The sequence below is a fragment of the Trachemys scripta genome, chromosome 6 (assembly GCF_013100865.1).
Source record: "Trachemys scripta elegans isolate TJP31775 chromosome 6, CAS_Tse_1.0, whole genome shotgun sequence".
Lineage (NCBI taxonomy): Eukaryota > Metazoa > Chordata > Testudines > Emydidae > Trachemys > Trachemys scripta.
Genome location: NC_048303.1, coordinates 68,734,807 through 68,760,006, shown reverse-complemented (window position 1 = coordinate 68,760,006; position 25,200 = coordinate 68,734,807). Strand labels below are relative to the sequence as shown.

The 25,200-nt window shown below is 41.2% G+C and overlaps 2 protein-coding genes and 1 long non-coding RNA gene across 4 annotated transcripts in view; 2 read left to right on the top strand and 1 right to left on the bottom strand.

Moving 5' to 3' along the window:
• Positions 1–10,786, top strand: part of CCDC112 (coiled-coil domain containing 112) — a 29,665-nt gene extending 18,879 nt beyond the window's left edge. Inside the window, exons 3-10 of the mRNA XM_034773941.1 lie at positions 445–566; positions 1,722–1,811; positions 5,230–5,305; positions 6,253–6,643; positions 7,583–7,999; positions 8,822–8,917; positions 9,964–10,082; positions 10,160–10,786. Of these exons, the coding sequence (XP_034629832.1) occupies positions 445–566; positions 1,722–1,811; positions 5,230–5,305; positions 6,253–6,643; positions 7,583–7,999; positions 8,822–8,917; positions 9,964–10,082; positions 10,160–10,190 (1,342 nt within the window). The 3' untranslated portion in view covers positions 10,191–10,786. The remainder of the gene's footprint in view (positions 1–444; positions 567–1,721; positions 1,812–5,229; positions 5,306–6,252; positions 6,644–7,582; positions 8,000–8,821; positions 8,918–9,963; positions 10,083–10,159) is intronic.
• On the bottom strand, positions 1,810–6,509 carry LOC117879050. 2 transcript variants are annotated; one of them, XR_004646165.1, is made up of 3 exons: positions 6,414–6,509; positions 4,410–4,559; positions 1,810–1,962 (listed from the first exon to the last, which is right to left on the bottom strand). It is a non-coding gene; the product is annotated as an uncharacterized LOC117879050 (long non-coding RNA). The 2 variants fall into 2 exon arrangements; XR_004646166.1 differs by having other exon boundaries at positions 4,435–4,559.
• Positions 10,787–14,009: 3,223 nt separating the features above from the next.
• PGGT1B (protein geranylgeranyltransferase type I subunit beta) overlaps positions 14,010–25,200 on the top strand; it is a 53,817-nt gene continuing 42,626 nt past the window's right edge. The window contains exons 1-2 of the mRNA XM_034773264.1: positions 14,010–14,143; positions 22,376–22,494. Coding sequence (XP_034629155.1) covers positions 14,010–14,143; positions 22,376–22,494 — 253 coding nt within the window. The remainder of the gene's footprint in view (positions 14,144–22,375; positions 22,495–25,200) is intronic.

The following is a 25,200-nucleotide window of genomic DNA, read 5'->3' as shown; positions in this document are numbered from 1 at the left end:
TTGACGCAAAGAGCAGAATTGTACATCTGTCTGCCTTTGCTGAGTACCAGATTTCTGATTACTTCTGTCAGACTTACTGTGTGGCCTGCACTAAGCATAAATCTTGGAAAGGATGTTTCTGATTTTTTTAATTTATTGACATTTACCAACATTTACTGATAAAAATCTAATCCTTCCAAGTGATAACACACTAGTTACATGATAAATTGAAAGCAGCTATTCTGATTAATATTCCCTGTATTAAAGCCAGTTTTTAAATTCTGTAATGATGCACTTGTCTGCAGCACTTAATGAAACTAACTTATTCAATCAAAAATAATGACCACTAATTAGAGTTAGTCTAAGTAATTTCTAAATGGTAATGACTGTGAATTTATATTTTTAATTATTTTTCAAGTGATTTTAAAATGTGATTTCAAAGCCAAGCAACATTTTTTTCCCCAGACTTGTGAATATAGAAAAAGACAAAAATGGTCATCTCTACAGCAAGAAGAGTGATTTCAGGGTGGAATACAGCATACTGGAAGAACTGGAACATAAAATGACTAACAACAGGAAAGCTGACAGTAGGATATTTGTTCCTTTCCTTGTCCACACTCACTCACTTAACTGGTGTATAAGCTCATAGAACAAAGCAAATTCTGATACTCGCCCATGAAAGTATTTTTGCTACTGTATATGTACTGTTTATAAGAGAGAGTGCACTATAAAAAGAACAGTATTGTGGAAGAATTAAAAATTATGAACCTAAACATAACAAGATTTAATGTAGCTTAGTTATTGTACAATAAACTTATGACAGCACCACAAAATAATCAAGGATTCTCAGTGTCTCCCACACTGATCACTTAAAAAAAGTAGATCTTTGAATAATTCAGTGTCTGGATTTGCAGAAGCATTGGAAGTGGGTTCTAGAGAATCCAGGCATTGAAATGTCCAGTTATGTATTCCAGGGCTGGTAAGGATAGATGACAGCATGAGAAGGTATGTTGGTTGCAGGGAGGACTGCAGAAGTTGGTTAACACTTTGAATGTGCCTGAAATAGAGGGCAGTACACTCAATATTGAGAAAAGACCTGATGTGGTGTTCAGGGAAGTTGACACCATCATTGGAGATAGGCATTTTCAAAAAGTCCCCAAACACAATATCTTTAAATTATTTTCTGCACTCCCAAAGATATGCTAGGTACCTCACAAAATAAGTAGATACATTACATATTCTGAAGAGCATACAAACTAACATGACCTAACATGTTAGCGTCCTACTAAACACACAAAGCAGGGAAAGGAAGGGCAAAGATAGCAATAAGATCATATTACTCAGTAAAGTTAGTACACATTTTGATGGTGCTGTTTTGTTTGTTAAGGGTAGCTATTCTTTCCTCCACATTTTATAGGCCTTATGACAGAGGTGAGTAGGAGGGATTTGAATGGGGCAAGGGAAGTGGCTAGAGTCAGAATTGGTGTTCCCAGCACAAGGGACAGCATGAAAGCATGGATGGAGCTGCTTCTATGAGAAGATGATGAAGACGGTATCAATACTGGCATTTTTGCTGGCATCACTGTTGGAATGGGGAGGTGTGTCAGAGAAGATGTGAAAGTGACCAGACCAGAGATGTCGGGGCTGAATGACTTAGAGGTTTGAGGGTAAAGGCAAGAAATTTCAATTTGATGTACAATTAAACTTTTAACATGACTGACTAACGTATTTTTCTTCCACAGAAGCTAAAATCCAGCAACAACTAGCAAAAATACACAATAATGTTAAGAGACTTCAACGACAACTGAAAGATGTGAAGCCTACACCGGAATGTAAGTCTTGTTGATGGAGTTTGAAATACTTGCCTTTTATAGACAAAAGTTCAATTTTCTTGGATAATTGTCTTGCAGGGAAGGTCTCTGCTTATGCCACCAGTGCAGGCTCTGGATGTCCTTTCTCCAGTCTGCCTATCCTTCTGTGAATCTAAGAAAGGAGGGGAGTGTCAGGAAAGGCTGGAGGCTCCCTGAGATCATCTTTAGAGTGGAACCCCTTATTTTCTGTTGGCACTGGCCTGGGACCCTGGAGCCTATTGGGGGTGTGGTACCTTCTGTGCTGAAGTCCATGTCCTTCTGCTTGAATTGTACTGTAATGCTAAGTGCAATGAATATATTTTTGGGATTTAGATACAGTCGTATGCCTCTCTTCCATCAGATGGCTGAGGACGTTGAGCAAGGGCCATAGGGAATTACATTTTCAGGCCATCTGAACCAATATAAACTGGAATATTCTGTTGATAATAAAGCACACTTCGGGGATTAGATGAGTTGAAACACTTGGGGCACTGGTAATCAGAGAGACATGCATTTGTAGCTTACTAGTTCAAAAGTAGCCCAGGTTAGAGACCGAGATCTGTCACCAGCCCAAGGTTATGTAGTGCTTACATTCATTATGTTGTCGCTCTGACCCAATTTCTATCTGCAAATGTCTGCATCTACCTTGGCGCCTCTGCTAAACTGTCAACAAGGATGCCAAGGATTGAAAAAACAAGAAGCTGAGTGAAGGTCTTGTCTGATGAGAAATTGTACCAATTTAACTGACTGGGTTTTAAAAACAAAGCTAGTTAAATCGGTGAACTCCCTTGTGTCCACAGGGGATTGCACCATATTTAACTAACCACTTTTTAATTGTTTTACTATAGTTAAGAATATAAGAACAGCCATATTGGGTCAAAACCAATGGTCTATCTATTCCAGTATTCTGTCTTCTGACAGTGGTCAATGCCAGGTGCTTCACAGGGAATGACCAGAACCGATAATCATCAAGTGATCTGTCCTCTGTTGCCCATTCCCAGCTTCTGGCAAACAAAGGCTAGAGACACTTCAGAGCATGGTTTTGTATCCCTGCCCATCCTGGCTAATAGCCATTGATGGATCTGTCCTCCATGAACTTATAGTCTGGGCCTTCACAATATCTTCTAGCAAAGAGTTCCACAGGTTGACTGTGCGTTTGTGTGAAAAAATACTATCCTATAACTTTCTTATTAGACAAAGCCTAAGAGACTCACCCCTAGAGATTCTCTCTCCAAATCCAGACTGAGGCACATTGGCAGGGTGACATGAGATAACTGGTTCTTATGTTGGGAATCATTTAAAGATAATACAGAATGGGCCACTCTTACTCTGAAATAAGTGTATCCACACAAAGGTTTCCACTGGGTTAACTAAATCAGTTACTCCTGATGGAATTATGCGCCAAAAATTAAAAATTATGCGCACAATATTTTAAAATTCTGCAAATTTTATTTGTCAATAAATAAATGTGGCTCCAGCATGGCAGTGGGGAGCACAGGCCATTGGCTGCATTGAGGTGGAAGATCACCATGAAGCCCCCACCTTCCCCAGTACAGGGACTTGGCAATGAGGCTGCACCTGACCCTGACACAGTGCAAGGGCTGGGTCTGCTCCAGAAATGCCCCAGGGCCCTGCCCCTCTGTGCCAGGCGCATCAGGTGTGGGTGAGCAGGTTCAGCTCAGCAGGATCCAAGTGTGAAGGGGCTTAGTGTGGGGGGGGATCCAAGTTTGGGGTGAGAGGTTTCTGTGGGGCAATCTGGGTGTGGGCAGCTCAGTGGGAGATCTGGATGCAGAGGGGCTCATTGTGGGGGTTCTGGGTGCAGGGGCAATGGGACTCTGCAGGGGATCAAGGTAATGGTGGTTGGGTTCAGCGGGGGGGTCTGGGTGTGGGGAGATGGGGCTTGGTGGGGAGGTCTGGGTCTGGCAATTTGGGCAGGGAGTCCGGGTGCTGGGGAAGTGGGGCTTGATGGGGTGGAGGTCCAGGTGCAGCTGGTTGGGGCTCAGTGGGGTGGGGCTCTGCGTGTGTGGGGCTTGTCGGAAGGGTCCAGGTGTAGGGGGGTATGGTATGTCAGGGTGAGGGTTCGATGGGTTTGCTTAATGGGGGAGCCCCAGCTGCTGCCAAGGGGATGCCGCATGCCAGGATCCTGCTTACCCCCGTAATTCCCCTATCCCCTTTTTTTCTCCATCCCCTTCCCCTCACTCCCATATTCCCCTCCCCCTGCCCTATTTCACCTCCTTTCCTTCCCCACTGCCTTCTCCACTCAGCCCCCTTCCCTCATTTCCTCCACCCCCACTTACCCAGCCCCACTGTGGGAACTCACTATTCCACAGAAAATAGGAAGGCTCCCAGAACACAGAAGGGGAGCACAACTGGCACTAGGACCCAGGAGGTTGTGTTCAGCTGCAGAGTCAGTGGAGCCTGAGACCAGACCGGAGCTGGGCAGCTCTGCTTTTGCAGAAATGAGGAGGGCAGTGGCATGTAACCCCATGTGCCCCCCCATGCCTTGCCTCTGTTTGGGGGGAAATCCCCCCCACCCCCAAAAGCTGCACACATGGGAAGCATGCCGGCAGACCTGTATACCTGCTAGGAGTCCCACTGACTTCACCTGATACTGACATATCTCCACTCTTCAAGACTCCATGAGATTGTAAAGGCTCATCCTTGCACATCCTGTTTCAGGACTGAAAACAAAGGCTCTCAGTCACATTCTTTTCACCAGCATTAAGTTTCCTGGTAGAGAAGGATGAAGAGGAATAAAAGCATTTCTACTCAGAATAGAATACTCTAACAATACAAATAAAGAATTCCCTTGTATCATCAGTTATTTATTAATTCATTATTGTAGCATATTTTATTTCAGGAAATCCAATTTTACCTATATCCATATTTGTCAACTAATTTAGTAAAAGCTTATTTTGCCCATTGGGGATGTGTATGAAGTAGAGGCTGTATGGGATGTATATGTTTTAAATAGAAACTGCCTGCTTTGCTATATATCTTTATTCTTCATGTTAGTTTATTAAGAAATGTCACATTTTCTTGTGTCTAGCACAGGGGTTGGCAACCTGCGGCTCCAGAGCCAGATGCAGCTCTTTGGCTGCCCCATTGTGGGCAGCTGTTTCTTGAGGGAGTGCAAGGTACAGTCTCTGTCCATTAGGCGTTTATCACAGGTGGCTCACAGCCCGGCGGCACAGCAGGGCTCTGGCCCCACGCCGCTGCCAGAAGTGGCTGGCTGCTGGCATGTCTCTGCATGCCCCTTGGGGGGAGGGGGACAGCGGGTCTCCATGCAATGCCCGCAAGCTGTTCTTCTTTGAAAGGTTGCCGACCCCTGGTTTAGCATATAAAAGCTATATTCAGCTATAGGGAAAGTGACATTTACTCCTCTTTCTGGTTTTTGTAGTCGTTGAAAAGCTCAGGGAAATGATGGAAGAAGCTGAAAATGCAATAAATGGTTTTAAAGAAGAACAGCGACTAATGTATGTTTCTACATGCTTTTATAGTCTCGAGAGAACTGAAATCAATCACACAAAACCAAAATAAAATATAACATAAATGTATGGTATAAATCACTTTTCTCTTCCTTTTTTCCATCCTGTTTCTTTTTCTGTAATGAATAATTTATGTAAACATATATTCAAAGCAAACTTTTATGACTAGATTACCTATAGTAGTATCATTCAATAACCATATGATTATGGTGAAGGCATTCCAATAGTGGGGGTCTGGATTAGATTAAACTGATTTTTAAAGGCACATTTTTTTTTCTTTTCTCTCTCCCTGTCCTCCCAATGATAGCAATATAGGAAAGGAGTATGGTTGTTTGGGTGCCCTACCTGTGCATTTCCATCGAGTTCTCTTTTAAGAGTAAACTTAACTCTGACTTTCCTGGGTTTATAATGCTTAGTTTGGGGATAATTACAAAATTTCTGTACAGTAGAACATCAGAGTTATGAACACCAGAGTTACAAACTGACCAGTCAACCATACACCTCATTTGAAACCGGAAGTACACAATCAGGTAACAGCAGAGACACTCCCTTCCCCCTCCCCAAAAAAGCAAATACAGTACAGTAATGTGTTAAATGTAAACTACTAAAAAAAGGGGAAAGCATTTTTCTTCTGGATACTAAAGTTTCAAAGCTGTATTAAATCAATGTTCAGTTGTAAACCTGAAAGAACAACCATGATGTTTTGTTCACTGTTACGAACAACCTCCATTCCCAAGGTGTTTGTAACTCAGAGGTTCTACTGTAATTTATTTTACCCTAAATTAGTGATACTTAATCTGAACTTTAGTCCCACTTTAACATAGTTTTTGTCTGGGAATTAAATAATCACAAAGTCTGTTTCAGGTGAACTCACGGGTATTGTCTGATCTTTTATTTAAAAGTCAATGTGTGTTTATGTTGGTTTTTTTACTTAGATATGAAGAGCTTATGAAGGAGGAGAAGATTGCTACTAATGAGCTCACTGCCTTACAGAAAAAAATTGACACATGGGCACTGGGTAGTTCAGCCATAGAAAGAGTTTTCAGGTTACCATCAGGCAAGGTTCCAGTAGACAAAACACTGCAAAATCATCTACCTGAAGAAGTAGTAGAATTTGAAAGGTTCCTTCAGCAAACAGGAGGACGACAAGGAGGCTGGGATGATTATGATCATCAACACTTTTTGAAAGTATGGACAAAACATAAAGGAAAGCCATCCTATATAGAAGAAGCCCTTGAGTATCTCTCTGGAAGAACAAAAGAGGATATTCAACAGCATGAGACATGGTATCAAGAATTTCTGATTTTAGAGGAAAGAAAAAAAGAGGTAAGATAGTTTTAAGATTCAAAGTATGTTTGTATTTTAAACAAGTGTATTTCTTAAAAGCCACACACACTTTTCACCCTCTTCCATCCACCTCAAGCTGTGATGGCAGACATAGTTTTTTTCCTACAGAAAACTAGTTCTCTTTAAAATTTTCACTTTGATGGTGTTGTTCTAAGGAATGATCAGCAGATGATGCTCTAAGCACACGTTGGAGTGTTGTGTGCAGTAGCTGAGCATATTACAATTATTATTAATCATGTTTGTTGTAGTCATACCTAAGAACCAACCAAGAATGGGGCCCCATTGTGCTAGACACTGTACAGAGTAGTAGACAGTCTCAGCCCCAGAGAGCTTTCAGTCTAAATAGACAAGACAGATATGTGGGGGGAGGATGGGGAGAGAAGGACTAGAACAGTTGCAACACACCTTGGCTCCAATGGTTCTGAAAACAGAAATTTGGAGGAGGGTCCTGGACCTGGGTCTCCTTCGTGGTAATAGGTTAGCTGGCATAAACATTGATATTTTTTAAGCAAAAAGTTTGGTTTTACTGTTCATATATGTGTGTGTGAGATAATATAAAAATAATTGAAAAATGTTTGCACAATGAAAGCATCTGATTTGTTAATTAATGAGCCTAATAATCATTCTGCAGCAATGTGGATGCCATAAAACTTTATATATTCAAATTATTGAAGATATTAAACTTCAAACACTGTGAGATAGGTAGATAAATAGTTGTTTCCATTTTACATGTGGGGAAACTAAGAGAGAGTAAGCTACTTGCCAAGGTGAAAAAGCATCTATGTCTGGAGCTCCTACCTCCTAGTCTTGTTCTTAGATCACACCTTTCTGTCCACTGAGTCTCTCCTTTGGAAATAATTATCTTGGAAGAGTAAGATTTTATAAGAATAAGATTTTTTTCTTACTGTTCTCGTGCAGTCTATTGAAAAGTGGAAAATGAAGAAGCAACAAGAAAAACAAGAAATCTTAAAGCAAAAGCAGAAGTCAGAGAAAATGCTCAAAACAGAAAATCTTCAACAAGAAGCATCTCAGAAGCAAAAAGCAGAGAAGGAAAGGAAAAAGCAACAAGCAGCTGTCGAAGCGTGGAAAAGACATAAAGACATAGAATTTGCAATGAAACAAGCATCTCGACTGAAACAGGAAGAAGAGAGGGAGAAAAAGCAGCAGAAGGAACGCCAGCGCCAGTTCCAACTGAAGCTACTGCTAGAAAAGTACACTCGGCAGAAGGAGGAACAGGAGGCGCTCCAAAGACTTGAAAAGGAGAAGAGGGAGGAGGCTGAAAGGGAAGAGAGGAAGAGAATTGCTGCCGAAGAAATTTCTAAGTTTCAAGAGCGAGTGAGTAGTCACATCCCTCATTCGTGTTTCAAATCTTCTGAATGTGTGGTACAAAGTAGACAAGGAATTAGAATGTGGAAGACTAGGGAGTTAATTATCAAGAACAATTATTTCAACTTTAAGAGCTATTTTTGATTCACAAACTACATCTGTATGAAGATAGCTCTGTCTGTGTCTTGGGAACAGCTCATCATTTTGTCTAAAATAATGTTCTGTTGCTTTTCCTCAGTGTTCCAATTCAGCAAGATACTTGAGCACATGTTAAAGTACAAGAGTACTCCTGTTAACTTCAGTGGGACTAGTTAACTGTTTAAAGTTAGGTATATGCTTGAGTATATTCCCGAATCGGGGCCTAGGTGGAGGACCAGTCCATTGCCAATATTTGTTTTAATTACCATTTGTTTACAAAAAATGGAAATTAAATCTTGCAAATATATAGCAGTACAATATCAAGGGTTTGTTTCCAAAAGGTAAATTTTAGAAACTGGCCCGTGTAATTTAATTGTGTGCTTTGATTTTTTTCCCTGTACTCTACCTGTGGCACACAAAGTTCCGAGTCCTGAGGACTGAAATGCTTTAGTCTTAACTACAATAATTGGGTTCCCTAGAATGGTATCTGGGTGAAATATAATAGCCTATGTTATACAGGTCTGATTGGATTTATCAAATGGTAACTTCTGTGCTTAAACAATATGAAATCTAGGACACATTTGGTTTCTAAAGCATTCAAAATAAATTCTGATTATATGAAAAGCCTATTGGTGCTTTATTATTTTTGATTCCCAAAAGTGCTCAATATTTCATCCATGGTATATTTTCCAGGATCTTCATAAACTTGAAGTAAAGATTCTAGAAAAGCAGGCAAAAGAGGAGGAAAAAATAGAAAAAGAAAAAAGACTGGCAAAGTTAAGAGAGAAGGTAACTAACATATTTACTGAATTGATTGAATTGATATAATCTGATGAAACATATCTTCAAGCAAAGGGACAAAGTGGATGAGATACCAGTAAAAAAAAAAAAAAAAAGTTTTGTTATCCAGCACTTTATCAACCAGAAAGCTCTATTAACTGGCATTTCTGATATCTCCCAATATCAATGTTCAATCTAGTAACCGGGACTAGTATACTGCCCAGGAGGTTATGCACTTGCACATTCTGCACTCCTCTTTTATGCAAAAGAGGTAGAAGACAAGTAAGCAAGTTATATCAGGGATTTATTCAAAAAAGCAGCTTCTAGGGTGTGTTATAAGGTCATTACAGATTCAGCCCAATCTCCTACATCTTCTACATCTACAATGATAATGGGGTCATTATTAACATCAGAGGCACTGCAAGGTCCTGAAGTGCCTTCTTAATCATCAAAGAAAGATTAAATTATATTCTGTATTGTTTTAGTGTTAAGTGTATTTTTAGTGATCCCGGTGTATGCCATGTGCTGCCTATAGTGATATGTAGTGTCATATGATAACCTTCTGTATAGAAAACTTAACCTGTATACACCTAAGTCCTTCAAGAAACCAACCATTCTGCAGTGCAGTACTACTACTGGATTGGTGAGTACCTGTATACTATTTTATACCTTATTCATTTTATTGTGTTCTAATTCTTCGAAAATTGGTATTCCATTGGTAATTATAACTTTCAGTTAACTGGAATTTTTGACTAACTGGCACCCCTCCATTCCCCCAATATGCCGGATAACAAAGCTTTTACTGTAGTATCTTTTATTGGACAAACTTTAGAAGTTTGTCCAATAAAAGATACATCTCACACACCTTGTCTGTCTAATATCCTGGGACAGACAGGACTACAACTACACTGCATGCACTAAGCAAAGGGGCATTTAATTGTTCCTTCATTTAGCCTGAATGGGAGGCAGCTGTCACACCCAACAGCTTCAAAAGTTGGTGTGACTGCCCAACCTCTCTTCCCCGCTCTCCCTGCATAACAATATATTATTGACAGGTTGAAGTTCACGTAACCAGAGACCCATCTAGACTGTACAAACCTACCAAGGGTTGGGAGGAACACACAAAAGAGATTGGACCAACAGATGTGCAGCCACTTTTACATATTCCACATAGGTAAGAAAAAGACTTAGATTTATATATTTTTAAAATACACTCAATGACCAGCTATTCATCCTTATTTTTCCCCATAGGGCTATCCCAACCTGGAGACAAGGGTTATAGCTGAACATCTGCATATATGAGAAGATGAATTACATACAAATAAAGTGACCAACTGGGTCCTTAGAAATTTTCATAAAACTTTTTTATGTAATAAAGAATATTGTGTATTATTACATGGGTTTCAAGTTCTGACCATTTAATTTTTTGTCATGTTAGCAGTGTATTCATTATGGTATGTAATTGATAACTGGCATATCGTCCACAATTCCATAAATTTGAAAATGAAATAACAGAATATAAAAAGGTGACTGTAGATGTCATGGAACAACAATCAATTATATCAAAATTGCCATTCTTACACGTTATTCTAGACCCTAGACCATATATAATATAGTCACTTGGGGAAACAATGGAAGAAATAGTATTTTTAACTGACAAAAATGCTGGGTGTCAGTTCCTTCATGTTTTCTCCTACATATGCTGCATCCATAGTTAGCAACTTTTAAAAGATTGGTTTTTTTTTAATATTTGAAGAAATAAAATGTCTCACAATTTAGATGGAGTGATAATAGAATGACTAATCTATGCTGCAAACTTAATATGACTTGGATAAGGAATACTATGCTATTTGGCAAAATAAATATTTATTTTGTTTAGTTCTTGTTTTAGTAATGCTATTTTGGTTATGTGTAGTGCCTTTCATCCAAGAATCTCAAAATGCCTTACAAATGGTAGGTGTTATCTCCATTTTATAGAAGGGGAAGTTGAAGAGCAGGGCAGGTGACTTGACCTGAACCACAATGCTAGTTAATGCTGAAGCTGGGAATAGATCTTTGGTTTCCCATTGAAGTCAGTGGGAATTGTCCATTGCTCAGCACTTCTTTAAAAAAGAATTAGGCTGTTTAGGTGCCTACGTATGAAGTTAGATTCATAACTGTAGGAGCCAGCAATGCCCCTCTGCTATGTACATTGGCCAAACTGGACAGTCACTACGCAAGAGGATAAATGGACACAAGTCAGATATCAGGAATGGCAATATACAAAAACCTGTAGGAGAACACTTCAACTTCCCTGGCCACACAATAGCAGAGGTAAAGGTAGCCACTCTTACAGCAAAAAAACTTCAGGACCAGACTCCAAAGAGAAACTGCTGAGCTCCAGTTCATTTGCAAATTTGACACCATCAGATCAGGATTAAACAAAGACTGTGAATGGCTATCCAACTACAGAAACAGTTTCTCCTCCCTTGGTGTTCACACCTCAACTGCTAGCAGAGCACCTCACCCTCCCTGATTGAGCTAACCTCGTTATCTCCACACTGATATATACCTGCCTCTGGAGATTTCCATTACTTGCATCTGAAGAAGTGAGGTTCTTACCCACGAAAGCTTATGCTCCCAGTACTTCTGTTAGTCTCAAAGGTGCCACAGGACCCTCTGTTGCTTTTTGTAGGAGCTCAGTTTTTTAAATCTTGCTCAAATCACTTTCTTACCTCTCATTCCCTTCTGCTGCACTAGTCCCATCATGATCAATGTTTGGCTTTCCTCCTTCCATGGTAAATCATACCCTACACCTTTATAAGCTTCCTTTTAGTACCCTGGCCCTTTATTTAGTCTTCCTATTAATCACTAGTCATCTACAATCTGAACCAGACTCTTTATTTGACTGGGAACATAGTAATTTATTCTCTGTATAAGATATGAGTAGCTGATATAGCCTTTTAAATCATAGGCTTTTACAGTGATTCAAATCCTATAAATAAGATAAGGCAATTCATATATATAATATGATATCCCACTTTGCAGTCTAAAAGAACTTCAGCTACTATTTTTCATCAATAAAATTTAAAAATTCCCTTTGTAAGATGGGAAACTTGTAGAAGATGTTTTCCTTGACACTGCCTGCATTCATTCCTTACTCACACAAAAACTGGAAATCACCTCTGAAAACCTCTGTTTTTCATTTGATTTATACTGTACCATACCAAAATAGATTTTTTTAAAATGCCTTGTATTCTCCTATTTCAACAGTTTGATGACTTTCTCCCTTCCTAAAGACAAATTAGGTAAACAGTTGAATAAAACCAAGTTCACAATAGGAGGTCATTTTTTTAGGACCTGAATATAAAAAGAAAATGACACATGGTATGTAGCCTTATATGCTATATCCAGCATCAATGCAGTTATAAGCATTGACTGAATACAACTGGATCAGACCTGGGAGATACCTTCCCATTATGCGTCTCCAGAGGGGTAAGAAAAAGCTCTGACAAAGAATATCTAGAAAACCTTACTTGCTCAGGATCGATCTTTAAATGTATTAATGTACTTGCACTATTGCAAACAAATGATGTCACTGCTATTATTGGACCTTAGCTAAAATTAGCTCAAGCAATTTGGGGCTGTATTCTGCTTTCTTCAAGCTTTTTCCCCTCATCTCACTTTGCTCTATTTTTCTGTAGCTACTGGCCAGTGCATTTCTAACCAATTATTTACTGCACCTGGTGCCCAATTAACATTTTGTCTTTATTGCTATTGCTTAGCCCAAACCTTAAATAAGATAATACTGTTATTTCCAAGATCACTACAAGTTTGACACAAACAACCTTTCGTTCTCATGATCTCATTCTTTTTGGTCGCATGCTTTGGGCCTGACTCGCATCAAAATCCACTCCGTTTAAAACCAGAGTTCACCCAGTTCTAACATGGACCTATATTCTTCCTACAGAATGAAACAAGTACCCTCCCTAGAGACTAGAGAGAAGCACATCCTAAATATTTCTGCTGGGCTTCCTGTGTGCCACTTCCAACCCTGACTTCTCATTTGGTTTATTTCACTGGAGAGGGATAAATGATTATGGGCTTACCACTGATACTATAGTGTAGGGTTACCATACATCTGGATTTTCCCAGACATGTCCAGCTTTTTGGGCCTCAAATCCTCGTCCGGGGGGAAATTCCAAAAAGCTGAACATGTCCGGGAAAATAGGGACATGCGGGGTCGGGGGCCGGGCCAGTGGTGCTGGGCCAGGGACGGCACCCCAGGGCCCAAGCCGAGCCAGGCTGGAGACGGGGCTGGCGGGAGCCACTCGGTTGGGGGGGGGGGTAGACTGGGCCACGCCTCCTCCCCCTACCCAGCTTACCTGCTGCCTGCTTCAGGTTTCCCACGAATCAAATGTTTGCGGGAAGCAGGGGAGGGGGTGGAGTTGGGGCGGGGACTTTGGGGAAAGGGTGGAGTTGGGGCTAGGGCCCTGTGGAGTGTCCTCTTTTTGGACACTCAAAATATGGTAATCCTACTATAGTGTCTGTGTTCAGATGTAGCAGATAATATGTCATCAAATCAGATGCATCATCTACTGCAGGGGTCGGCAACCAATGGCAGGCTGCTACCTGCCGGGGTCCCAGCAGGCAGCAGCATGCCATTAAAAATACGGCCTGGCCTGCCCTTCTCCGTCCTGCCCCACCCCCTCCCGTGGGGGCAGGGAGCAGAAGCTTAGTCCTGCTGGGTTCCTACCCCTCCTCCCTCCCCCTCAGCTGATGACCCTTGCAAGGGAGGGGGTGGGCGGCGGAGGCAGAACAGAGAAGAAGCGGGGGAAAGGGGTGTGGAATAGAGGCATAGCCCCTCCTGCTCCCTGCCGTGAGCACCCCATGACCCAAGCCCACACACCCCAGGCCCAGGCCCTGAGCCCTGTACTCCCCTCCCATACACCCAGGAGTTGCAGCGTGGGCCGGAAGTGTTGCATCCCCGAGTCACGTGATACTGAGACGTCTCGTCCTCAAGGACACGCTAGCCTCGAGATCACGTGAGCGAGCGCCGGATGTGGCTTGTGACGCACATTGTGCGCGCCGGGTGGCTGCCAGGGTGGGGAGGGCGGATAAGATGGCGGCGGAGGAGGAGGATCCGGGCATTGGGGACGAGGAGCGGCTGGATTTCCTGAAGGAGCGGCACGTGCGCTTCTTCCAGCGCTGCCTGCAGATCCTGCCCGAGAGATACTCGTCCCTGGAGACTAGCAGGTACCAGCCCCACTGGGAAGGCGCTGGGGGGAGGGAGCTGCTGCTGCTCCCGCATAGGCACCGGAGTGGAGTGGAGTGGGGTGGGGGGGCGTTGGGGCTGTCCCGGGGCCCGTCACATTGAGGCGCCTCCAGGTGGGATTCCGCTCGTGTCCGGTTTCCAGACTGGGGGTCTTGGCCACTCTGATGTCCCAGCGCTGGGGTCTGGTCTGTGACACGGTCTCTGGATCTGGCTTCCCCGTATCCAGCTTTAGGGCAGGTCTCAGCGCAGCCGCTCCCTGCGTGGGTGCCGGACAGGCGGTTCGCAGCTGCTGTTCGGGGACAGCTCGTGCCGGGGCTCTGGGTAGCGTGCGTTGAACTGCTCTTCCTGTCCTGCGGGTGGCTGCACCAGCCTGTGATGGGAGAACGGTCGCTATTGCACGATCGCCAACGCAGCTGCCCTGCTGGTAGTAACCGCGAGGAGGATGGTGTAGGTAGGGCATAGGTGTTCCTACCAAAATATGTTCTGATCATGCAGGTCTGAATGTCACTGTGGTAAAATACCATTGATCTTTCTAAACGAGCATTCTTAGGAGTAAAAAGAACAAGGAGTTCTTGTGGCACCTTAAAGACTAACAAATTTATTTGAGCGTAAGCTTTTGTGGGCTAAAACCCACTTCATTGGATGCATGCAGTGGAAAATACAGTAGGAAGATATAGCTAGATACACGCAGAGAGAATATGGAAAAATGGGTGTTGCTGTAACAAGAGTGATCAGTTACCGTGAGCTATTATCAGCAGGGGGGGGGGGGAACCTTTTGTAGTGATAGGATGGCCCCTTTCCAATAGTTCACAAGAAGTTGTGAGCAACAGCGTGGGGAGGAAGCATAAGTATGGGGAAATAGTTTTACTTTGTGTAATGACACATCCACTCCCAGTCTTTATTCAAGCCTCATTTAACGGTGTCTAGTTTGCAAATTAATTCCAATTCAGCAGTTTCTCTTTGGAGTCTTGTTTTATATATAGTCTCTCTGTGTGTGTGTATTTATATATATATCTTCCTACTGTATTTTCCACTGCATGTATCTGATGAAGTGGGTTTTAGCCCACAAAAGCTTATGCTGAAATAAATGTGTTAGTCTCTAAGGTGCCACAAGTACTCCTTGTTCTTTTTGCTGATACAAACTAACACGGCTACCACTCTAAAACCATTCTTACCAGTGATAGAGGAGCGATGTGAGAGCACCTGTGAATACTAGTGTAGTTAGGGCTTTACCCTCCCAAGACCATCCGGGACAAAAATAGCCAAGAGAAAGTTGGGATAAGCAGGTGATCCTTCCAGTCCTTGTGGCTGTCCTCCTCACACTGGAAGGAGCTCCTGCCTGCTGTATGTACTTAAGGTCACCAGGCATGCAGGCTAGATTAATTAAGTCACTTGTTTGAAAGCAATGATTTAAAACAGAAAGTAGAAAACCTTGATTTATAATCTTGGCTTTATTTTCCATGTGTACTTTAAAGCTTTTCCTTGAGAAAATAAATTCTCATTGGTTGATATAGACATTAAGACATGTCAATTTTATTATTTACAACTAAATATAGTCATTACACTAGTTTTGATAATTCCTTCTGCTACCCAGGAGAATGCACTATACTTGTATGTCTGTTAAAGTAACTGTAGCGCTCAACATACATTTATTCAGGTACCGAATGCAGAAATTAAATACTATGTTGAAAAATGGTGAATGATGTATTTCTTATTTACTAGATACCTAACTTTTTGATCATGCATTTGGATGGAAATTAGAATTCAATTTAAAATGCCCAAAACCAAGATTTTTAATTTTTTTTTATTAGCTGAGTAACATTTAGATTTTTTTTCTACTTAATTGTTTAAATCCACATTAGAAGCTATACTCTGAAAAATTGTAGATTACTTTGATGCATGGATTCAAGTATTTGGCTAACTTGATATCAAAAATAAAGAAGACAAAAGTTGTTCTGTATGGCTGAAAGTACTGATATTTGGGGGTAAGGTAATTACTATCATTCACTCCATTATAAAGAATGGAAATTATTTAAATGTTTAATGTAGTAGGTGACACTGTGCCATTTATAAGGCTTGGTGTCAGAAGTTAAAGAAAGTGTTTTCTCCCTGACTCTGAATATAAAAAAGCAGCCATTAACTCATATAGGTTGAGGAGAGCTTATTGTTTCAGCATATTAATTTTATTTTATTTAAATTATGTCAACAGATTATAGCAATTTTAGACTGTAACATAAATTATTATAAATTTAAGACAGGTTTATTAAAAAAAGATTTAAAGTTTACCCACTCTGGCAGCAAAGAAGATCCACAGAATGCTGCTCAGAGGGAAAACCAAAAATAAACAAATGGGGGTGGGGGTGGGGAGGGGAGAGACAGGAAAGTAAAATGCCTGTTGGAGTTTAAGAGCAGATAAGAGTTTTTGTTGTTTTTGTTTTTAATCTGAGATGCATACAGTGATCATGGGTATGTGACAAAAGGGTGAAATATTCATGAAGTCCTACATAGCGATGGAAAAGACCTAATAGGTCACATCTATCACTTTGGGGCCAATATAGAGTTGTTTATTCCTTACATTATGTTTCATAAGAACGTACAAAAGACCATACTGGGTCAGACCAATGGTTCATGTAGCCCAATATTCTGTCTTCCAACAGTGGTCCATTGCAGATGCTTCAGATGGAATGAACAGGATGAGGCAATTACCAAGTGATCCATCCCCCCTTTGTCCAGTCCCAGAATCTGGTAGTCAGATGCTTAGGAACACCCTGAGCATGGGGTTGCATCCCTGACTGTCTTGTCTAATAGCCTTTGATGGATTTATCCTCCATGAACTTGTCTAATTCTTTTTTTGACCACTTATACTTTTGGTCTTCACAACATTCCCTACCAGTGAGTTCCGCAGATTGAACCATGCGTTGTGTGAAGTACTTCCTTTCGTTTGTTTTAAAACTGCTATTAATTTTATTGGGTGATCTTGGGATTTTGTTATGTGAAAGGGGTAAATAACACTTCTTTATTCGATTTCTCCACACCATTCATGATTTTATAGACCTCTATCATATCCCCCCTTAGTCGTCTCTTTTCCAAGCTTGAATAGTCCCAGTCTTTTTAATCTTTCCTTATATAGAAACTCTTCCATACTGCTAATCTTTTTTGTTGCTTTTCTCTGTACCTTTTACATTTCTAACATATCTTTCTTGAGATTAGGGACTGGAACTGTATGCAGTATTCAAGGTGTGGGCATATCATGGATTTATATAGTAGCGTTATGATACTCACTATCTTAACCATGAGGAAAGGAATAGATATTCCTAACATAGTTTGCTTTTTTTTGACTGCTGCTGCACATTGAGTGGATGTTTTCCAAAAACTATGTATGATGACTCCAGGATCTCTTTTTTTGAGTTGTAACAGCTAATTTAGACCCCATCATTTTGTGTGTAAAGTTTGTATTCTGTTTTCCAATAAGAATTACTTTGCATTTATCAACATTGAGTTTCACTTGCCATTTGGTTGCCCCATTGCCCAGTTTTGTGAGATCCCTTTGTAGCTCTTCACAGACTGCTTTGTACTTAGCTATCTTGAGTAGTTTTGTATAATGTGCAAACTTTGCCACCTCACTTTTTATCCCTTTTTCCAGATCATTTGAGTATGTTGAACAGCACTGGTTCCAGTACAGATTTCTGGGGGACACAGCTGTTTACCTCTCTTAATTCTGAAAACCTACCCTTTGTTTTTCCTGTCTTTTAACCAGTTACTGATCCATGAGAGGACCTTCCCTCTTATCCTGGGGGGAGGGATAGCTCAGTGGTTTGAGCATTGGCCTGCTAAACCCAGGGTTGTGAGTTCAATCCTTGAGGGGGCCACTTAGGGATCTAGGGCAAAAATCAGTACTTGGTCCTGCTAGTGAAGGCAGGGGGCTGGACTTGATGACCTTTCAAGGTCCCTTCCAGTTCTAGGAGATGGAATATCCTGTGATTGCTTAGTTTGCTTAAGGGTCTTTGGTGAGGGATCTTCTCAAAAACTTGTACACTATATGCATTGGATCATCCTTGTCCACATGTTTGTTTGACCATCTCAGAGAATTCTGGTGGTTTGAGTCATGATTTCCCTTTACAAAAGCTGTGTTGATTCTTCCCCAACAAATCGTGTTTATCTATGTATCTGATAATTCTGTTCTTTACTATAGTTTCAACCACTTTGCCTGCTACTGAAGTTAGGTTTACCGGCCTATAATTGCCTCAGGCACCTTTTTTAAAAATTGGTGTTGCATCAGCTAGCCTCCAGTCATCTGGAACAGAAGCGGCTTTAAATGCTAGGTTACATACCATAGGTGGTAGTGCTGCAATTTCATTTTTGAGTTTTTTCAGAACTCGTGGGTGAATACCATCTGATCCTGGTGACTTATTACTATTTATCAGTTTGATCTAAAACCTCTTCTGTTGTCATCTCAATCTGGGATAGTTCCTCAGATTTGTTCACTAAAAAGATATCAGAGGGGTAGCTGTGTTAGTCTGGATCTGTAAAAAGCAACAAAGAGTCCTGTGGCACCTTAAAGACCAACTTTCACCCACGAAAGCTTATGCTCCAATACATCTGTTAGTCTTTAAGGTGCCACAGGACTCTTTGTTGCTTTTCACTAAAAAGAATGGTTCAGGTGTGGGAATCTCCCTCACACATCCTCTGCAGTGAAGACAGATGCAAAGAATTCATTTAGCTTCTCCACAATGGCCTTATTTTCCTTTAATACTCTTTTAGCACTTCAGTCATCCAGTGGCCCCACTAAGTGGCAGGTTTCCTGCTTCTGGTGTATTTAAAAAAAGTTGCTGCTAGTTGTCTTTTGTTAGTTGCTCTTCAAATTCTTTTTTGCCCTGCCTAGTTATACTTTTACACTTGAATTTCCCAATATTTGCAACTATCTGGAAGACAGATTTAGACCTTATCTTTTTTTCTCCCTTCTTACCAGGCATTTCATTAATTATATAAATTGTGCAATAGATTAGTGAAGTAGTCTTTGATCTCTGCATTGAAATATAAGTGCAGGACAAAAGTGAAAATGAGTTTGAAGCTCTTAACGCTAGTGCTCAGTAGATATCTATTGATGTCACCAAAACATTGCACATCTTAAAAATAGCAAGGTTTTGTAAACCATGTTTGAGGTGTATTAGCGGAGTTGTGTTGAAACTTGCATGGAGCCTGCCTGCAATATTTTTTGATTAAGCTAGTGCTGATTTCACTTTTAGGAGCCCTCCATTTACTGGCAGTTTAGTTGTGGGGAGAATCTTTAACTGCACGGTAGCTTCTATAGAGTACTTAAATAATTAAACATAAGTAGTGTTGTGTAACTACTGTATAATGGAGCATGATATTGAAATAACAATGTTAAATCAGTTGAAGTTATCAGTTTGTAACATATTTTCAGGTATTCTAATAAACCCAAAAAGTTGGTAGCATTTTCAGGTTGAAGTTTTCAATTTAATTAAGAGCAGAGCATGTAGAGCTTGAGGCATCAAACTTCTATTTGCACACACAACCTTATGTTGCTAGTATGCTAACGTTTAGATTCATAAATTACTACGTTCATAAAATATTAATGTTATCTAATTCTCACAGTAATCTTGTGAGTGTGGACAAAATGTTATCCCCGGTTAGCAATGGGGGTGATGAATCAAAGGCTGTGACTTGTTCAGAGACATTGAGGGAGTCAATGTGAGAACAAAGATGAGCACTCAGATGCTGGATTCCATATTCCATGCTGAAACCACTAGACCACAATCACTTATATTTATTTTAATCTCTAGTTATTCTGTGCTGCAATAGCAATGGTAACTTTTCAGTGATAGTTTAGTAATGTAATTCTTACCATCACACCCAGTGCCATATATGCTTGCAGAGTTCTTTTATAAGGAGAAGAGCATAAGATCTTCTGACCCTAGAGTCAAGTCAACTTGAAGTTTGTGATGCATCATGGTACTTTTCCTGTGTTGCTTGTTCAACATTGTCATTTTAAAAAGGTTTTTGAATTGTACTTGAAAAATATATTCTCTGTCGGTACCCGAGGACCAGGAGTTCTGAGTCTTTTGGTAATCAGTACGGACCTTTTTCTCTAATTTCAGATTGAGGCTTGATTTAAAAAAAAAAAAAAAAAAAAATGAAAGCAGGGGACTCAATCAGTGTATCTGTTGGACTCCTTGATTTGTATGAGCCTCCTGACTTCACAAATTTCAGTTTGGAGGCAAATGTAAATTGACTATAAATTGAAATGTACGCAGTACCTGAAGTGGCAGGTGGAACAACCATCACACTCTTTCTCATATTGCCATGTTTGTGTCAAAATGGGGATGCTATAAATGAAGTCTATAGATCAGCTTAAGTATTGGCAAAAGTTATTTGTATTAGCTTTGGTATGAATCCTTTGTTTTTCTGTGAATTCTATCACTTAATCTGTAAATCTATTCTTGACTTCTTCCTGGAAGTTTTAAGGCAACTGTGTACTGCTAGCCTAATGCACCAGCTCCAGATTGTTCCGTTAGACCCCTTTTTGTGCTTATTTAATTGGTGTTTACACATTTCCACTACATTTCAGCTATGCACTCTCTCCTTCCATATGTACAGTCTTTAGTGTGTTCAGGTCTAATTTACAGCAAGTTCCTAGTATTTGACTTGGTATGTTCTTTATGTGCTCATGTTCATTTAGGCATGCAGCATAATGTAAAAAAGGATCTTTCAGCATTTGCCTTGTGGACAAGCACACAGATTATCTACTGCAACATTTGTCAAGTAGGGAAAATATTGCGTGCATGCCTGCCAAAACTGGATGATCTTTTAATTTAATTGAACTTAATTATTTTTGAATTTCCATTTTGTTGACTCTAAATGTTGTTTTTGCTGTGATACTGTTCACAAAGACTAGTGTGGTGGCACAGATCTAGTCATCTGAAGGTACCACTGTAAGAAGCCTTGAAGGATTAATCTTGTGCTGCTCAAAGAACTTTGCAGCTCTCTAATTAAAATGACCATTTGGCTCCATGGAAGAGTTTTCGGTGGACAGCCTGCTGTGTTGTATCTCTATATTTTGATGTGTCTTTGTTAAATTGACACTACCATAGAATCAACATTGTTCCCAAGTTAGCTTTCACTTGGTTTACTTTAGACATCTTATGTATTTGCACGAATGTGGATGTATGGTATTCTGTGCTTGATATTTCGTGACAAGAACAAAGATGCAGTACTGTCACATGCAGCACCCTTTGAGAAAGGGAACATTGGGATAATGCTCATTTTAGCAGATATTACATGGAAGAAAGTCTTGTCTGAGCCACGGCTCAAAAATATGAATGTGACACTGCTACACTCTGTTAGCAAAATTCCTGTGGCTTTAGAAAGAATATATTTGTGTGTTCACAGGGGCTGGCTTTGTACTTGAGGTAGAAGGGTACCTATTACATTCTTGTCTCATTTCTACCTCCCTTATTCCCAGGAACCTTTTTGAATAATGGTGGTGTTTGATATGTGTTCCTTCCGTTCCTCTTGCCGTAATGTCCATTAGCTGTCCTTAACAATTCTCAGTCCATGTGCTTGTAGCAAGCCTCTAAGGGTATAGCTAAACTGCAGTTAAAAGCCCCATGGCTGGCACATGCCAGCTGGCTCAGGCTCAGGGGCTGTTAATTGCTGTGTAGACATGTTTGGGCTCAGGCAAGAGCCTGAGCTCTAGGATGCTGGGAAGTGGGAGGGTCCCAGAGCTTGGGCTGCAGCCTGAGACCATACACCTGCACTGCAGTTAAACATCTCCTTAACCTGAGCCCTGCAAGCCTGAGTCAGTTGGCCCCGGCCAGCTGTGGGTGTCATTGCAGTGGAGACACGTCCTCAGAGGCTTGGCTTACCACTAGCAGGCTAGGATGCTTGATTCACTTTTTCTTTCTAATGAGAATACTTAAATATCTGGCACTTCATTAATCATACCAAAGGAAATGTGATTCATGTAATGAAGAGCCTCATTCAAGAATATAGAAATAACTAAATGTAAAAACACTGTTGCATGAATCAGGTAAAAGTCTTTATGTACAACCTAGACTTCATGTGTCACACTCCTCTCAAGATCTGAAAGTTGAGGTTTGATTGATTTATTTTTTCCATTTTTGCATTTAATTTTGTTAACCTCCAGTATGATATTTATGGTGGGAAGTGAAAGTCGTATCTTTTTCTTTTAGGTTGACAATTGCATTTTTCGCACTCTCTGGTCTGGATATGTTGGATTCCTTAGATGTGGTGAACAAAGATGATATAATAGAATGGATTTATTCCCTGCAGGTCCTCCCCACAGAAGACAGTGAGTGAGTTTTTAGCTTTTTTTTATTGTTGACATTAACACCTTTATGTTGCGTCTAGATCTTGGAACTAGTGCACAGTTTTTTTCCCCCTGAAAACCCATGTAACTTTTCAGAGGTGCTGAGTACCTGCAACTCTCATTAACTTCAAATAAAAGTTGAGTGTGCTTATCAATTCTTTTTTTTAAGTCTCTTTCACCTGACTTTTCAGAAGAATCCAGTAGTTTTTAACTTTTTTCACCTATTTCAGTTGAAGCCATGAAATGACTTTGAAGATATGAACAAGTAAAATTTTAGTAAACTCTACCACTAACAGTGGGGCAGAATGATTACGTGCTCTTTTCATATTTGAACCAACTGCAGGTGTCTCCTTTTAAAGAGTTTGCAGGCTACTTCTATGAGACAGATGTGCACGTCACATGCAGGGGTGGTGCTTATCAATGATTGTACTGATTTAGCAGCTAACATAGTTTATAATTTAATGTAAGCAACTACAGGTCAGTCATGTAAGAAAGCATTGGCGCAATAATGGGAAATGAAAGATAGCAGCTGTTGAAAATGGGGTACAAAATGGGACAAGCATATTACCTCCCTTTTTTTTTATATATATATTAAAAAAAGTCTAGTTCTTGGAGATAACTTAGCCATTCTACCTGTATTAATATTTTTAGAATGAACAGTACTGTCGCTGTATCCCAGGGAATAGCAGGCAACCCAATTACATTTCTGACCATGAGGACTGTTAACCTGTCTGTTGCTTTACAATGGTTAGCCATTTGTATATGTGCAAAGTGGGTATGAAATGAACTGTAGTGGGTTACTCACCTCGTGCTTACTTTGCACATGTGTAAATAACTACACAGGTTGCAAGATCGTGGAGATCCAAGTGCCAGGGTTATTCCTGGGCTCCATTACTGCCCTCAGTTCATGCCTGTAACACACCTTGACCTACTGGTCATTACAGCTATGTAACTGAGGGAGATTTGAACTCTTTGCAGGATCAACTTCCATATATGTATGAAAAGTGAAAATATTTAGAGACTGGATTGTAAGTTCCCAAAGGCACAATTACAGACACATGCCTGTGAGGCAATGTGGTTTAGTGACAAAATGGGAGACAGCAGAGCTAGGTTCCTTTGCAGGCTCTAATACTGGCTCACATTGTAGTCTTGTGCAAGCCATTTAATGTCGCTGATCAGTGTTGCCATCCATAAAAAAATGGGGATATCATCTACCTTTTTTGTTAAGCTCTTTGGGATGCATGGATAGAAAGTGTATAGTTGCAAGTATTACTCTGCCACTCTACCTTCTAAACTATTTGATAAATCTTTCCATGGTTTTATTTATCAGTAATATAAACTGTTTCTTGTGTTTTTTAGGAATAGAATACGTACTACAAATAGAATAAAATATTTACCTCTAATGTATTGTCTCGGCTTTTCATATAGCCAAATTTAACTCTCTTCTCTAAAAACAATTTTAACAAAAGTACTGAAGGGTGAGTTTGTTTTGCGGGGGGGGGGGGAGGGTTGGTTTTTAACAAATTGACTTTCTCAACAAAGGCAAAATAACTGATTCCCAGTTTTCCACTGGAATAAAACATTTGTTGCTCACTCTGGCAGTTCATGAACCGTTTTGACCTATGCTTGCCATTTGGTCTAGCAAATGTTTTTGGCTCTGTTCCAGGACTGTTTAGTAGATTCAGGATTTTGGGCAAAGTAGTCTTTAGACCGGGGCGGGCAAACTTTTTGGTCTGAGGGCTGCATCGGATTTTGGAAATTGTATGGAGGGCTGGTTAGGGGAGGCAGTCTATTCTCCTCCCCCCCCCCTTTCGCCCCCCCCTGCTTCTCGCCCCCTGACAGCCCCCCGGGACTCCTGCGTGCGCCCCCCCCACACACACACCCCGCTCCCTGTCCCCAGAATCCCCACCCCTGACTGTCCCATCCAACCCCCCTTCTCCTTCCTGATTGCCCCCGGGACCCCTGCCCCATCCAACCAGCCCTTCTCCCTGTCCCTGGAACGCCTGCCCCTGACTGCCCCCTGTCACCCCATCAAATCCCCCCTCCTTCCTGACTGCCCCCGGGACCCCTGTCCCCATTCACCCCCCCCCCCAACCCCTCAAATTCCCCTGCCCTCACCGTGCTGCCTGGAGCACCAGCAGCTGGCGGCGCTACAGGCCTGCCACCAAGCTGGATGCAGCCATGCCACTGCGCAGCACAGAGCACCAGCTCAGGCCTGGCTGTGCTGCCCCAGGAGCTCGCCGCCCAGAGCATTGCACCAGTGGCGGGGCGAGCTGAGGCTGCGGGGGAGGGGGAACAGCAGGAGAGGGGCTAGGAGCTTAGGGGCCGGGTGGGAGGGTCCTGTGGGCCGGATGTAGCCCACGGGCCATAGTTTGCCCACCTCTGCTTTAGACCCTTATCTAGTGTATCCTCCACCAGCTTATTTTATTTTTAAAATGATAAAAATGCTCCTATCACTTGTCACTAAGCAAACATACATCCTTTCAGTAAGCATACACCATACTGACAGTCTCTCGATCCCTAAAATTAGACCTAAAAACTCACAGGTGAAAAGTCAACCCTTTCATAACAGGCATGAGAATAGATAGACCTGTAGTGTGCTCTCCAGCTATGCAGATTCTGGCCCTGTCTAGTCAAAGGGGAGTGCCAGAGTCAGAGGCCTTCTAAGAATGGCCAGACACCAACTCC